General features: G+C 40.0%; 1 protein-coding gene across 1 annotated transcript in view; it reads right to left on the bottom strand.

Annotated features, from left to right (window-relative positions):
* RAB32 (RAB32, member RAS oncogene family) overlaps positions 1-15,859 on the bottom strand; it is a 39,536-nt gene extending 23,677 nt beyond the window's left edge. The window contains exon 1 of the mRNA XM_063441336.1: positions 15,311-15,859. Coding sequence (XP_063297406.1) covers positions 15,311-15,563 — 253 coding nt within the window. The 5' untranslated portion in view covers positions 15,564-15,859. The remainder of the gene's footprint in view (positions 1-15,310) is intronic.
* Between the last annotated feature and the right edge of the window lie 363 nt (positions 15,860-16,222).

Below are 16,222 nucleotides of genomic sequence, written 5' to 3'. Positions count from 1 at the left end.
TCCATTTCATTTTTTAGTTTAGGAACTGTTAAGGCAGTCTTTTTGATGACTGAATAAAATCTCAATTTAGACAGATTTATAAAATAAAAGTGCCAGGGATGCATGAGGCAGGTCAAAAGCCCACCATGCTGTGTGAGGTGCATGTTTAGCTAGCCTGGGAGCCATAAACGTGTGTACATGTCCATATTATTAACCCTTTCACCACCAAAGACAAGGGAATGTGTTGGAGAGGGTTTTTATGTACTCACAAATGCCCTGTAGACCTGAGCAATTTTTTTGGTAATTTCTCCACCCACTGCTATGGCCATGGTCCCAGCTGGCCCCTGATGCAGAGGGGGAGAACGCGCTCTATACTTCCAGGCCAAGTTCTCCACTCCTTCTACTGTATCAGAGATTTGCGGCGGGTTACCACAGCAACTCTCTGATATAATTCCTGGCACCAACAGTCTGTACCAGCAAGGGGCAAGGGGGGTGCAGACAAGCTGCAGTTCCCACTGGAACAACAGTGATCAGAAATCCCTTCTTCCACACCAAAGACAAGCCTCAGGGAGGGGAAAGGTTTGTGGTTTAAAAAACAAAAACAAATAAATTAAATAAATAACTTTCCCCATAGCTTCTTATCTACACAACTACAGCACCTATCCCAGCTGACCCTAAGTAAGTTGTAAAACTGTTCTCAATACACTGGGAGGGCGCCATGCACAATAATCTACCAGTGCCCCCCTCCTTAGATTAGGTTCTGGATCTGCCACTGAGTGCCACTAATAACACTCTCCTCCTGTATTGAGGGTTTTCCCACATAAACAACTCCATAACCTTGTCTTCTTCCCCACAATCATAACAAATTACTTATGTAGTCCACAGTCCTATTGATTCAGCACATTACCACTTAATTTAGTAATTGGATCAGCATGCTTGCAGATTCAAAATTGTACACTTCCCAAACACTTTGTAAACGAGGTCGTGTGTGTTTATGTCATTTTAACTGCAAATACATCTTCAATTGCTACAGGTTTCTGTTTACATTTATTTTCCGTGTATTTAAATTAACATATTCTGCAAAGCCTAAGTCATATTGAAATGGATACATGTAATGGCATTTAACTCAATAAACCTCATATAGACCAAGCAATAGTTATTAGAAAAACGATTGCTATAAACATTTTGAGACATTAAGAACAGGAAATAGGTGGAGCGCCTGGGGTGTCATTAGAAGTTTATGCAACGATAAAAAGAAGAAAAACTAATAGTGCAGTAAGTCTTAGGATGATAACAGGCAATGGATAAGATGTGCCCTTACACTTTTCTTGAACTTAAAAAAAAAAAAAAAATCATAATTTTAATATTAAAACATTTGTTTTATTTTGAAGTTTGTATTTAAGTGTTTTATTTTGCATTTAGGGTTTTGGGGTGTCACTTTAACTATCTTGTAGGTAGTTTAACATTTAGTGGTTAGCATCAGTTGGATAAATTCAAGCAGACCCGAAGTGAGATACAATATCTGTCACGCAAACATTACCCATGAAACAAGTTTCTGTTGCTCACGTAGGCCTTCTTCCACCCACTATCATAAAAGATACACTATCTTGATATAATAAACAGATTTTGCAAACACTGGTTCTAAACAGGGAACAAAAAGTTGTCCTTAAATAAAAGTTTGTTTTCACAGGCTTTCACTTCCTTTTTATATACAGTTTCTGCAGATGGATACATTGCACAAATTAGGATAATGTGATTTAAATGTAATTTTTGAGTAGAAGAGACATATAGTATTTTGCTCAGATTGTTGCAAATATGCCCATTGTGACTACACGTGACACATCCTTGTGTCAGGCAGTTATCCTACTCACAGTCACACGACATTCATCACATTTTTGTATTTGAAAAGCAGAATTTGTAACCAACCTCAACATAATTCAATCAGTTGGGTGGCACAATGGAGTCCAATGAAAATAAGCACTAATTAATATCCAATATATCTAATTTCACGTCAGGTGTATTTTCAGCTGTTAAGAGAGGCAAGTGATGGCTATCCAGTAGCACATAAATTGTGGACATCATGAGGTGTACAGTAAATATCAGAAGTATCAAAAGACTAGATTTTAGTGTTGTAGGACAAATTACTAGGATCTGTTTTTCTCAACGTCATAATTCACAACTGCTGAAGTCTGATGATGCAGTCTGCATATTCCAAATGATGTAAAAAATATATTTATCAAGTTTGTCACTTTAAAGACTAATAATGCTTTTTTTTACCCTTATACATAATAAGGAATGTTATTGTTAAACAGGTGATGCTTTTCTTGCAACATTGTTATAAAGAGATTAAATTAAAGTTTATTAGAAATTGACAATACGATTTACTCAGAACTGTGACATTGGGCAAGGCATGCACATCTATCCCAGAGTTCAGCATACAATTCTGTGTGTGTGCGTGCTTTGGCAGTCTGTAAAGTGCCTTTAGAGAAAGGTAGAGGATAAGACTGCATATAAGTAGGACCAGAAGAATAAACAGGATTTCTGAGCCGAAATTCCAAAAGTATATGCTAAGCAACAATAACTCCAACATTGTGAGCTATGAAAATTGGACAGATTGAAGGTGCTATGGACCAGTGATATCACTTGCATCACTGGTGATGCCCAAAATGGGTGATTCTACCTGTATAGTGGGTGAAATAAGTGGTCCGTCATAGATGCTGTCAGAGAAACCCTGAGAACATTTAGCACTTCATGAGTATCTACTAATGAAGGATGCACTAATGCATCAGCTAACAAACCCAATTGGAACATGATTCCAGAACTGAGATGGTCTTGCCAGTCTATTGAGAGGTATGAACCAACCAATTACTGGACTTGTGCATTCAGTTTCAAATGAATTGGGACCCATCCATTTTTTTTCCTTTTTACCCCCTTCTATTGGTTACTACTTGACCAATTAGCAAGAAAATGAACCTTTTCAGACCATTTTTTCTTCCTATTCTTTTCTTTTACCTCCAATCATTTGATGTAATGAAGGGACTGCTCAAGATTCTCAGTTATCTCTTATTAATAGTGCAAACATTTAGTTATTGGGGGAATAACCAGCAGTTATTTTCTGGTTACCGGGATTCTTGTACAACATTAAAGGTTTCTTTTTGTGTCACTTTACTTTCCTCAAATATTAGTAAAAAAATACCTGGTGATGTATGTATGTATGTATGTATGTATGTATGTATGTATGTATGTATGTAGGCTCACTCTAAGGTATACCTTGGAACTACAAATGGTCAGTCAAAAACAAAATAATAAAAAAAATAGAACTTGCCACTGGCTTTGGGCTTTCCTTCAAAATTGGACAGTGAACTCCAGTCTGGACGCTAGCATTCGGTTTGTGAACTTCAAGTCATCGAGGAGCCAACTCGTAAGGAGGCCATATTACATTTAGTGTTAACAAATGGAGATTTGGTATCAGATATTACTGTAGGTGAAAGTTTAGGATCCAGTGATTATCAGTCAGTGTGGTTTGATATAAGAACCACACAAAAACAAAAGTATTAGACCTTAGAAAAACAGACTTTTCTAAAATTAGAATTTGTGTAAAGAAGTCATTATCAGACTGGAGCAATTTAAATGAAGTCCAGGAGAAATGGGATTATTTAGAATTTGCACTACTGAAGGCAGCAGAAAATCGCATTAGGCTTGTTAGTAAAAGCAAAAAAATTAAGAAACCACTATGGTACTCCGCAGAAGTGGCCAAAATAGTAGTAAACAAAAAAGTTAGCATTTAGCAATTCTAGAAAACAAAACAAAAAAAAAAAACAAGAAAGAGTGAGGAAGATAGACAGATCTATACGATTAGGCAGAAGGAGGCTAAGCAAGTTACAAGAGCCTCCAAGTCCCACACAGAAGAGAAAATAGCAGTGTCAGTAAACAAAAAGGGGGGATAAAAAACATTTTTTTTTAGATACATGAATGAGAAAAGTAATGTAACGGCACACCCAGGCATAAAAGGGTTAAACCGCCATTTAGTAGATCTTCCCCTTCCAGAGACACAGGCACAGCTACTGTAGACACCAATCCACCGAACCGGAGAAGCATATGAATGCCGTAAACAGCTGAACCGGAGCCATACGAATGCTTTAAACAGCCGAATAGGAAAAACTATACGAATAGGTTTACACTCCTAGCAGTCAAACTGGAACAGCATACAATAAATCCCCCCAAGAACGAGACAAAGCTCTGTGTTGAGGGTTAAGCAGTGAACAGACAGAGCTGTGGGTTTATTGTTTTTAAACACACATTAGTACCACCCACAGGGTTTTGGAAAACAACCAATAAACACGTACAATACACAGACACTCCCACACAAAATCCTCCCCTCTGTCTGTGATACAATTACCTTACACAATGGGTAATGTAATCATCACAAGCAGAGAAATACAGTGTTTACACATTATTCATAACTTTAAAACTATGCATCACATTCACATAAAACTTACATTTGCAGAATCAGCATACTCCAAATGCAAACATACGTCAAAAATCATACAAATTGGTCCAGTGGTTCAAAAGATAGATTGTAGTCCTTTGTGACCAAATGAAGCATGGCTTTTCTGCCCTAAACCAGTTCCACAGAGTCTTCTATCCTGGAGATAATTGGGAAGTAATCCAATTATCTCCAAGGACAGAGGCAAAACTCCATGAAGCACATGGCAGTAAAAAGACAGTAAAATACAATAAAATACACAAGGTTACATTTATTACATAAAATACAGACATGCAACATATCCCCAGATAGCCTAGGTCTGAGCACACATTATTACTGAATGGCGCTCAGACCACATACATACAGTTCAATTGCTATGGAGCCAAAGTCTTTCCCATAGTCTTTCATTATACGAATGGGCTCCATGGCATAGCTATCTGGGGTATCACCGCTCAAACAGCACAAGCACCGAATGACCCGGCTTTCATGTCTTTGCAGGGGAAAATCAAGCGTTTCCACACGGGGCCATAGTCTAAAGGCAGCAGGCGGTCAACCAGGCTCCTCCAATGCACAGTGGTGAGATTGGTCTCGTCACAAGTAAATCCATAATTAGTTAGATTAAAAACAAAAGGAAGGTATGTAGAAGAGGATAAACGTTTGAGTCATGTGAGTTTACAGAGGAAGAGGTCCTATTTCAAGAGTCAATGGGACCTGATGGAATACACCCAAAGCTATTAAAAGAGCTTAGTGGTGTACTAGAAAAACCCAATAACGGATTTATTTAACCAATCATTGTTAACAGGAGTAATCCCAGAAGATTGGAAGTTAGCAAATGTTGTGCCCATTCACAAGAAAGGTAGTAGGGAGGAGTCTGGCAACAATAGGCCAGTAAGCCTACTTCCATAATGGAAAGCATGTTAAAGGATAGGATTATTGAACTAAAAAAAAAAAAAAAAAAAAAACCATGATTTCAAGATCAGAGACACATGGGTTTACTTCAGCGAGGTCATGCCAAACTAATCTTATTGATTTTTTTGATTGGGCAACTAAAACAATAGATCAGGGTGGTGCAGTAAACATTGCGTACCTAGATTTCAGTAAGGCTTTTGACACTGTTGCACATAGAAGGCTTATCAATAAACTGCAATCTTTAAGTTTGGATTCCAATATTGTTGAATGGGTAAGGCAGTGGCTGAGTGACAGGCAACAGAGGGTTGTAGTCAATGGAGTATATTTGAAGCAAGGTGGGGTACCTCAGGGATCTGTACTTGGACCCATTCTCTTTAATATTTTTATTAGTGATATTGCAGAAGGTCTTGATGGTAAGGTGTGTCTTTTTGCTGATGATACTAAGATATGTAACAGGGTTGGTGTTCTAGGAGGGATAAGCCAAATGGCAAATGATTTAGGCAAACTAGAAAAAGGTCAGGGCTGTGGCAGCTGACATTTAATGTGGATAAGTGCAAGGTAATGCATTTTGGATGTAAAAACCCAAGGGCAGAGTACAAAATATTTGATGGAGTCCTAACCGCAACATCTGAGGAAAGGGATTTAGGGGTAATTATTTCAGATGACTTAAAGGTAGGCAGACAATGTAATAGAGCAGCAGGAAATGCTAGCAGAATGCTTGGTTGTATAGGGAGAGGTATTAGCAGTAGAAAGAGGGAAGTGCTCATGCCATTGTACAGAACACTGGTGAGACCTCCCTTGGAGTATTGTACGCAGTGCTGGAGACCGCATCTCCAGAAGGATATTGATACAGGTGATTAGAATATCGTGCAAAAGTTCATTTATTTCAGTAATGCAACGTAAAATGGGAAACTAATATGAGATAGACGCATTACATGCAAAGCAAGAAAGTTCAAGCCGTGATTTGTCATAAGTGCAATGATTATGGCTTACAGCTCATGAAAACCCCAAATCCACAATCTCAGTAAATTAGAATATTGTGAAAAGGTGCAACATTCTAGGCTCACAGTGTCCCACTCTAATCAGTTAAATAAGCCATAACACCTGCAAAGGGTTTCTGAGCCTTTAAATGGTCTCAGTCTGATTCAGTAGGAATCACAATCATGGGGAAAACTGCTGACCTGAAATTTGTGCAGAAAACCATCATTGACACCCTCCATAAGGAGGGAAAGCCTCAAAAGGTAATTGCGAAGGAAGTTGGATGTTCCCAAAGTGCTGTATCAAAGCACATTAATAGAAAGTTATGTGGAAGGGAAAAGTGTGGAAGAAAAATGTGCACAAGCAGCAGGGATGACCGCAGCCTGGAGAGAATTGTCAGGAAAAGGCCATTCAAAAGTGTTGGGGACTTTCAAAAGGAGTGGACTTAGGCTGGAGTCAGTGCATCAAGCGCCACCACACACAGACTGATCCTGGACATGGGCTTCAGATTTCGTATTCCTCTTGTCAAGCCGCTCCTGAACAACAAACTACGTCAGAACCATCTTACCTGGGCTAAAGAAAAAGAGACCTGGTATGTTGCTCAGTGGTCCAAAGTCCTCTTTTCTGATAAGAGCATCTTTTGCATCTCATTTGGAAACCAATGACCCAGAGTCTGTAGGAAGAATGGAGAGGCACACACTGCAAGATGCTTGAAGTCCAGTGTGAAGTTTCCACAGTCTGTGTTGATTTGGGGAGCCATGTCATCTGCTGGTGTTGGTCCACTGTGCTTCGTTAAGTCCAGGGTCAACGCAGCCGTCTACCAGGAGATTTTGGAGCACTTCATGCTTCCTTCCGCAGACGAGCTTTATGGGGATGCTGACTTCATTTTCCAGCAGAAAAAGCCAAAAGCACCAAAGCCTGGTTCAATGACCGTGGGATTACTGTGCTTGATTGGCCAGCAAACATTTGCACGATATTCTAATTTTTCGAGTATTACATGTACTTTGGAGAGAGTTCAGAGAAGGGCTACTAAACTGGTTCATGGATTGCAGGATACAACTTACCAGGAAAGGTTAAAGGATCTTAAGAAGTATAGCTTGGAGGAAAGACGAGACAGGGGGGATATGATCGAAACATTTAAATACATAAAGGGAATCAACACAGTAAAGGAGGAGACTATATTTAAAAGAGGAAAAACTACCACAACAAGAGGACATAGTCTTAAATTAGAGGGACAAAGGTTTAAAAATAATATCAGGAAGTATTACTTTACTGAGAGGGTAGTGGAATAACCTTAACCAGCTAAGGTGGTAGAGGTTAACACACTGAAGGAGTTTAACCCCTTAAGGACCAAACTTCTGGAATAAAAGGGGATCATGACATGTCACACATGTCATGTGTCCTTAAGGGGTTAAGCATGCGCGGGATAGGCATAAGGCTATCCTAACTAAAAGATAAGGCCTGGGACTAAGTAAAGTGTTTAGAAAATTGGGCAGACTAGATGGGCTGAATGGTTCTTATCTGCCATCAAATTCTATGTTTCAAATGCAGAAAGCAACTAAAATCACTTTCTAGCAAATGGTATTAAAAGGGAATAATCGTGTAACAAGTTGCTTAGTTTTTGTTGATTTTTTTTAATATTACGTTTACTTATCCCTATATTCAACAATGATATATTTGTGAGTTGAGAATTATAAAATTTAATGTAGAAATCCACACTTCGTTATCCTGCAACTGTGCACTTTCTTAGCTGCCAATTCTTGGTACAAGCTCCGTCCTTTGAACTTGGCATTTACCATAGAGAAAACATACCAAGGAGGAAGAGAATTGAAACAATCTCTTTCTTTTCATTTGCCATGTTTGCATTGGCTCATCATCAGGTCATCTGCTAAATCGTTAATATAAAATAATGGAAATTTTAAAATATAAATAAAACAAGACAATTTCTAGGTGATTTTTAACGTTTCATTTATTGCTGAAAGTTATAGAGAAGTGACGGTTCCCTTTGAATCGAATCTGTGTTCTCCGTTTACTACAAAGTTTCACATCCTATAATGACTTACATGGAAGGCAACTGTTCAAAGACCTTTCTGAACATCTATTCAGACTAAGTCTTTTTAAAAGAAATAAACCAGACCAATGTAAGTTTATAGCGACATACCAGGCACCAACACAGCTATGTTTTTTTCATTAAAAAAAAAAGTGGATGGCTCAATTTTTGTGTCTAAACTCGCAGTGTATGTCCAGTAACAGAGTTGTACATGTCAACATGAAACACAGTGGTACTTTATTGGAGTTGAAGTTCAGCTTTCATGAATAGAAGTCCTATAAGAGAACTAAAGGTCCCAGAAATCCTTACTTTGAGCTGAACAGACACTGCCTAGAGAGTTGTGATGCAGTATTAGTTTAAACAAAAGCTCAGACTTCAGTTGACCCTGTGGGCACCATGGGTACTCGGACATGTTGGCCATAAGAGTACATGAGGAGTAAAATTGGCAAGTTTTAGTTTAGGTTAAAGGTGACCAAGATTTAATGAGAATGCTATGGGGATGGTTGACAGGTGAATTGCAAATGCCTATAGGTGTCACCACAACAGTCCCATGTATTAGGCTCCTGTTCCGAAAAAAAAAAACAAAAAAAAAAAAAACACAACAGATCCCAAGACTTGGAATCTTGTTTCTCCCTCACCTCATACTAGGTAGCTACACTGAGCTGCAGCAAAGCCTTAGTCTCTATGGCTCATGGCGAAGACTGTGTGGAGGGGGCAAGGATATGTCACATCATACCCCTGCTCCCTGTGTACCACGCAGCACACTATGAACTGGTGTCTTAGTGATGTGGAAGGGCTGACAATGTAACTCTGAACTTCAGGGTTGGGACTTTGCAGAGCAAGTCAGCATGCTTCCAAGGAACCTGATTGCACATAGGGCTGAGTAGTAAGTACATAATTGTGACTGTATGCAAGACATAAAAACACATGTAATACAGACACAAGCACAGAGTACCTTCATGCATAGTCTGTATGACTTTGTGCCTGGATGTCTCTCTGTATGACTGAATAACTATATCTGTAAGCTTGTGCATGTATGTATACTGAGTAAAAGAAACAACAATTAATAAAAACTTATTTGTCAAAAATTAGACATAAAGGGGACGGCAACACTTTGATACATTTCCCCAAAGTGCCCCTGGATATTTTTTCAAATGTTGCCGAATATGAAATGCAATGTGGTTTAATGCTTGTGCTGTTGTATAGGATAGGACTGCCGTGATGGTAACATGCATATGTAACTTGTGGGTGCCATGGTTACAATGATGTGCGATTTCAGTGACGCAATGGTGATTGTAAAGTGAGTGTATGTGTGAGCAATGTGAGGAGGGTGCATGAGCAAAAGCTATTGCCTACTTGCTGCCACATTAAAAATAAAAATCTTATGGTGATCAGCAAGACCCCACATTACTATAAAGGAAGTTTAAATCCTCATTATGCCCCTCCTTATTGTCTAAATGTTTTAAACAGGCAACCTGGCAGCGATTGATGCCCATGAGTGGCAGCTCTAAATTATTCATGTGCATACTATTGTCCACTACCCAAAATAGTGACATTGTCACCCCCTTTGACTTTTCTTGGTGGCTAAGGGGTCCTAAATGCCCTCTCTACCCCCATTAAAATGAAATAACCCTACCTACTCACTTCCATCCTAGTAGGGGGTGCATTAAAATACCTGTAAGAAAAATACAAAAAAAATAAACTATACTTAGCATCAGACGTCTTCTTTCTTATAAAAATTTTCTTCTGCTCCATAAAAGGGTAAAATTAAAATTCATAATTTCTGATGCAATTAATGGGAACCCCCTGCCACAAAAGAAACTTAAAAAAAAAAGTGATGAAATAAAAATTGATTTATCTTCGCCCCACGAGTGCTCGGTACACACTGTTCTTGTACAGCGTTCCCGCGTAATGGAAGCTATTTAAATAGTCGTTCAGGTAAGCCGGCATCAGGACCACCTTGCACTATAACAATTTTTGTATTATGTTGAAATGGTTATGGTGTGCAGACTGTCACATTAATCCACTCGCATCTTTACATACAGGGCTCTTCAGAAAAGTATGTTATGAGTTTCATATTTTAGGCCAAAATAGTTGAACTGGAAAATTCTAAGTCAGTTGTGTTTTTGTTTGGGTATTTTGGACTACAATTTAAAAAGCACTTTGAACGCAGGACAATTCACATTTTACTGCATAACCCTGCCAAGATTTAAGCTCCTCAAAGAGCAAGACACATCACATCAGCTAATCCGGTTTATCAAACAGCACTATGAACAAGGGAGCAGACAACTCTCTTATCACTTCCAAAGCTAGATCACCTGATAAGGGATTGCAGAACTCACAGGCCCCTTGAGGCTAAAGAGCCAGATGCAATGGTCTGGTTATTCCCATTTTCACATTACTGCGTTAAACAGCATAAAACTTAAAGCCTACCGATACTATGACAGCTCTGAAGACTCCATGTGGAATTTATGGCAGACAAACGAATTGCCTTGTGCATCAGTGGCATTCTACAAAGAACATAGTGCCAATAGTTCAGCAGTATTTATGGGTACGTTTGCTGCAGTTCTAATTGGCATCTAGTTTATCTGTCACAATTTAATTAAGAATGAGAAAGCAAACTTATGAATAAAAAGAATCTATTTCAAAGCACATATCTCGTATGTCAACACAAATTGTTGTATTAGGAATTCCAGCTATTCATTCCATAATACTAAATGGGACATGTTACTTCAACTTTACTTAGGTTTCAAACACTCAGCAGAAAAAGAATACATACAGCAGCTTCTATTTGAAAGGACAATCTTAACACAAAAAAAAAAAAAAAAAAAGATTAGCATCCTAATGTAGCTTTGGTGTATAGATACTGACCCTATTTCATACAATGTAAAATATTCCTGAGAAATGGCAATGTATACAATTGACCGAAAACACTCCTCTAATGGATGTCAGACTGAAAAATCAAAGATCTTATATGGGAAATACCTCTAGTTGAGGTCAAAGTTCTTCACATTCAGCGTGGTCATGTATAGTATGAGATGTACTGACTCCAGTACTTATCTAGGATTTATATAAACAGCATCCGAAAGACTAAGCTTGACTATCGCTGCACGTGCGCCCTATGTCCCAAAAGCATTGGATATAAATCATCAGTCCTGATGGTCTGACAGATGCCTGTTCCAGCACTGGATTACTTTTAAGTTTAAAGGGACACTCCAGTGCCAGGAAAAAAAAGTTTTCCTGGCACTGCAGGTCCCCTCTCCCTCCCACCCCCCATCACTAGTTGCTGGAGACCCCCGCCGATGTCCCTCGGCGGTGGTTTCTGCTCGCCACCGCTCCTCTTCTTCCTTAAGTCAGCCGGTGGGCGAGACTGATCCCGCCCGCCGGCTGAGGAGACCTAATGCATTAGACCGCTCCATAGGAAAGCATTGAAAATGCTTTCCTATGGGGAATTGAGCGACGCTGGAGGTCCTCACACAGCGTGAGGACGTCTAGCGACGCTCTAGCACAGAGAACCTGTGCTATGGAGCAGGAAGTGCCCTCTAGTGGCTGTCTGGTAGACTAGGAGGAGGAGTTAACCCTGCAAGGTGATTATTGCAGTTTATAAAAAACGGCAATAATTACACTTGCAGGGTTAAGGGTAGTGGGAGTTGGCACCCAGACCACTCCAATGGGCAGAAGTGGTCTGGGTGCCTACAGTGTCTCTTTAAATAATTGTTTTTATGTTTTGTACTAATTCAAGGCCTATGTTGGCTTCAAATCTTATGTTGAGTAGAAGATAGTCGAACATTTATCAATCAATTCTATTGCAATCCAGATTAGTAGAAATACATAGTCAAATGACTGACACGAAGGAGGAAAAAAAAAAAAAAAAAAAAAAAGATTAGCATCCTAATGTAGCTTTGGTGTATAGATACTGACCCTATTTCATACAATGTAAAATATTCCTGAGAAATGGCAATGTATACAATTGACCGAAAACACTCCTCTAATGGATGTCAGACTGAAAAATCAAAGATCTTATATGGGAAATACCTCTAGTTGAGGTCAAAGTTCTTCACATTCAGCGTGGTCATGTATAGTATGAGATGTACTGACTCCAGTACTTATCTAGGATTTATATAAACAGCATCCGAAAGACTAAGCTTGACTATCGCTGCACGTGCGCCCTATGTCCCAAAAGCATTGGATATAAATCATCAGTCCTGATGGTCTGACAGATGCCTGTTCCAGCACTGGATTACTTTTAAGTTTAAAGGGACACTCCAGTGCCAGGAAAAAAAAGTTTTCCTGGCACTGCAGGTCCCCTCTCCCTCCCACCCCCCATCACTAGTTGCTGGAGACCCCCGCCGATGTCCCTCGGCGGTGGTTTCTGCTCGCCACCGCTCCTCTTCTTCCTTAAGTCAGCCGGTGGGCGAGACTGATCCCGCCCGCCGGCTGAGGAGACCTAATGCATTAGACCGCTCCATAGGAAAGCATTGAAAATGCTTTCCTATGGGGAATTGAGCGACGCTGGAGGTCCTCACACAGCGTGAGGACGTCTAGCGACGCTCTAGCACAGAGAACCTGTGCTATGGAGCAGGAAGTGCCCTCTAGTGGCTGTCTGGTAGACTAGGAGGAGGAGTTAACCCTGCAAGGTGATTATTGCAGTTTATAAAAAACGGCAATAATTACACTTGCAGGGTTAAGGGTAGTGGGAGTTGGCACCCAGACCACTCCAATGGGCAGAAGTGGTCTGGGTGCCTACAGTGTCTCTTTAAATAATTGTTTTTATGTTTTGTACTAATTCAAGGCCTATGTTGGCTTCAAATCTTATGTTGAGTAGAAGATAGTCGAACATTTATCAATCAATTCTATTGCAATCCAGATTAGTAGAAATACATAGTCAAATGACTGACACGAAGGAGGAAAAAAAAAAAAAAAAAAAAAAAAAACCACTTGACCAGGGATAGCAGAAAACTTCTCACAGGATGTCTCTTCCAAGCACAGAAAGCACAGCACATGACACTCATTTCCAATGCCAGCACACTGGCAACAAAGCCAGCATGCCAACATCACTGAGAAGGTTTACCCTCCTTGGGGATGCGTCCCCAAACAAGAAGAGAGCAGGTGGACCAGAGGAAGGCCCGGAGATGTGTGTTACACGCTGGAATGGAGGCAAGGTGAATAAATCATGTATCTTTGTGATATATGGAGTATTCAATTTATATAGGAACTTTTTTTTAAATTTATTTTTGTTTTAACTACATATTCACTTTAAATGAGCACTTGATCAGAAAAAAAAACCAAAAAAAAAAAAACACCACAATGGGGAAAAAAAAACTAAAAAAAAGTGCATGTAGTTCTACCTTTTTTTATTGGGGTAGATCTAAAAAAAAAAAAACAGATTGCAAGAGCTGTAGATCTCTGGTCTACAACTTTTGCAAGCCATCCCAGTCTTCCCCTACACAGACTTTCAGTCTATAGCGGGAAATTTCCAATCATTGAGCTGCAAGCTTGAGTGCACATGGGAGTTTTTCTAGCGAGAACAGAGGGACTCTGATGCTGGGATGAAATGAACTTGCAGGCATATTGTTGCTTGGGGTAAAGGGAAACACCCTAACCGCTTTTGTAGCATTTTCAGAGGATTTAGCATAGACACTTTTTCGAGGAGTACTCAAACTATGGTGCTCCAAAACAGTGAGGGCCTCAGCCCAGACAATTCCAGTGGAATAAAAAAGTAGGTTTGGGCACACCCAGTAGTTTCTTTAGCAGGTAGCTTTATTGTGGAGTACAAAAATGTAGACAATGTTTTGACTACCCTGAGTCTTTGCCAAAGCAGAAGATATTTTCCCTGGCTATTAATTTACAGTCAGGGAGGCAGTTCTTCAGTGAAAATAGTAATCAGTATTTTTATAAACTGCAATTAAAGGCATACTATAGAGTTAGGAATACAAACACAGGAGTTTAAAAATGAGCTTTTTAGTTGCCTTTACTCCCTTGCCTCCCCATTTGTTCCACCCACTCATGCAGACCGACATACACTGACCCACGCAGATTGACGCACACACTCTCATGTAGACACACATACATACTAACCCATCCAGACTCACACTGACCCATCCAGACACGCACAAACAAAAATTCTTCACAAATACACATTGTGATGTCCCATTGGCCCACTTACCTTTTTTGCATATAAGACTGCTCAGGGGCGGGAGAGAGAAATTGAAGCGCTCTTGCACTGTTGTGGCAATGGGAGTGCTTGTAGGGGGCCTAGCTGAGCAGGCTGAAGTGGATGCGCCAGACCAGTGTTACACTGGGCGCTAGTCAGCAGCCATGTAAGTGCTTCCTAGCGCCCGGTAACATGGCCGGCGGCACGATTTGTATAACTATTCAAACATAGAGGGGGCCGCAAAACGAGCAGAGACTCTGTTTTTCAGTGATAGGGTCTCCTGGACTGGACAACTACTAAAGGACTATTTTGCACGGTTTAAACCAGGCCACTGCACCAGACCACTTTATTGAGACAAAGTGGTTATGAATGAATTTAATGGCCCTTTAACCCCTTAAGGACACATGACATGTGTGACATGTCATGATTCCCTTTTATTCCAGAAGTTTGGTCCTTAAGGGGTTAAAATCAGCAGCTGAAGAGGTTTATTGTGTGTGGACGTTCTTTGGGCATTAAAACCAGCTAGATGGCTGGCTAATTACACCCCTCCCCTCCCCCTTCCCTTTGGTACAAATTAAATTCGTGTAATGGGAAAAAAAAACTACTATATATATATATATATATATATATATATTTACACACACGACACTATAGATTAAATTGCCATGATTTAGTAAACAACATATAGCCTGAATATACTGATAGGACGGGAATTAATACAGATGGTTAGTTTGATAGTTTGTTGCACACTTACCTGCGATGTCCCATAGCTGCAGCCTCACTAAGGTTTTGCCGTCCCAGTTAATAACTTTCAGAGCGAAATCCACACCAATAGTGGCCCTGTAGTTCTGGGAGAAGAGCTGGTGCACATAGCGTTTGATGATGCTGGTCTTCCCAACACCCAGTTCCCCAATTACCAGCACCTTGAAGAGATACTCCTTGCGCTCAGGCACCCCTGGAGATCCTGGAGACCCAGCAGACTCCCCACTCGCCCCCTCTGCAGCCATGCAGGTTCACTGATTAGTGCAGGACAGGAAGAGCTTGTGAAGACACAAATAATGCAACAAGTAACTAATCCTCTATGTGTGGCTGGAGCAGAATCCTCAAAGTGGTGTCAAACACTAGCCTACTTTTAAACTATTTACCCAGAGTAAAGCTTTCTAAATACTCCCTTCAGCTTCTCCAGTACAATCCCTTACTATTGCTAACTGGAGATTAGTGTGACATCCTTAGGGAGATTGCATAGGAGAGGTAAAAGGCAAGACTGTCTTTCAAGTAAACTTTTTTTTTTTTTTGTTCTTTTCACTTCTCCCCTCCCAGTCATTCAGAGAGCCAACCACCTGATTGCAAGTCATAGGACAGGAAGCAGCCAGGGTAATACTAGTTGAAACTGTTAGCAATGGAAAGGGGAGGGGGAATGGGTGAGGTCTGTTGTGTAATAGAGAAAATATATAAAAAGTGACAGCATGGGAACATTCATATGTAAAGTATGTTAAAGGCTGCCAGTTATATCACAGGCTAAACAACACAAAGAAAATTTTCTAATGAAAATGTATGTACAGAAAGAGCAGACTGCTTACATTTAATTGGGTGGCTATACTCAGAATATACATGGCATGCCTTCAGTTTTATCAACCCCACATCCTAGCAGGGAATGTAGGAGCAA

Source organism: Pelobates fuscus, chromosome 2 (genome assembly GCF_036172605.1).
Source record: "Pelobates fuscus isolate aPelFus1 chromosome 2, aPelFus1.pri, whole genome shotgun sequence".
NCBI lineage: Eukaryota > Metazoa > Chordata > Amphibia > Anura > Pelobatidae > Pelobates > Pelobates fuscus.
The sequence above is the reverse complement of the archived record's forward strand: the minus strand, read 5'-3'. Positions and strand labels throughout refer to the sequence as shown.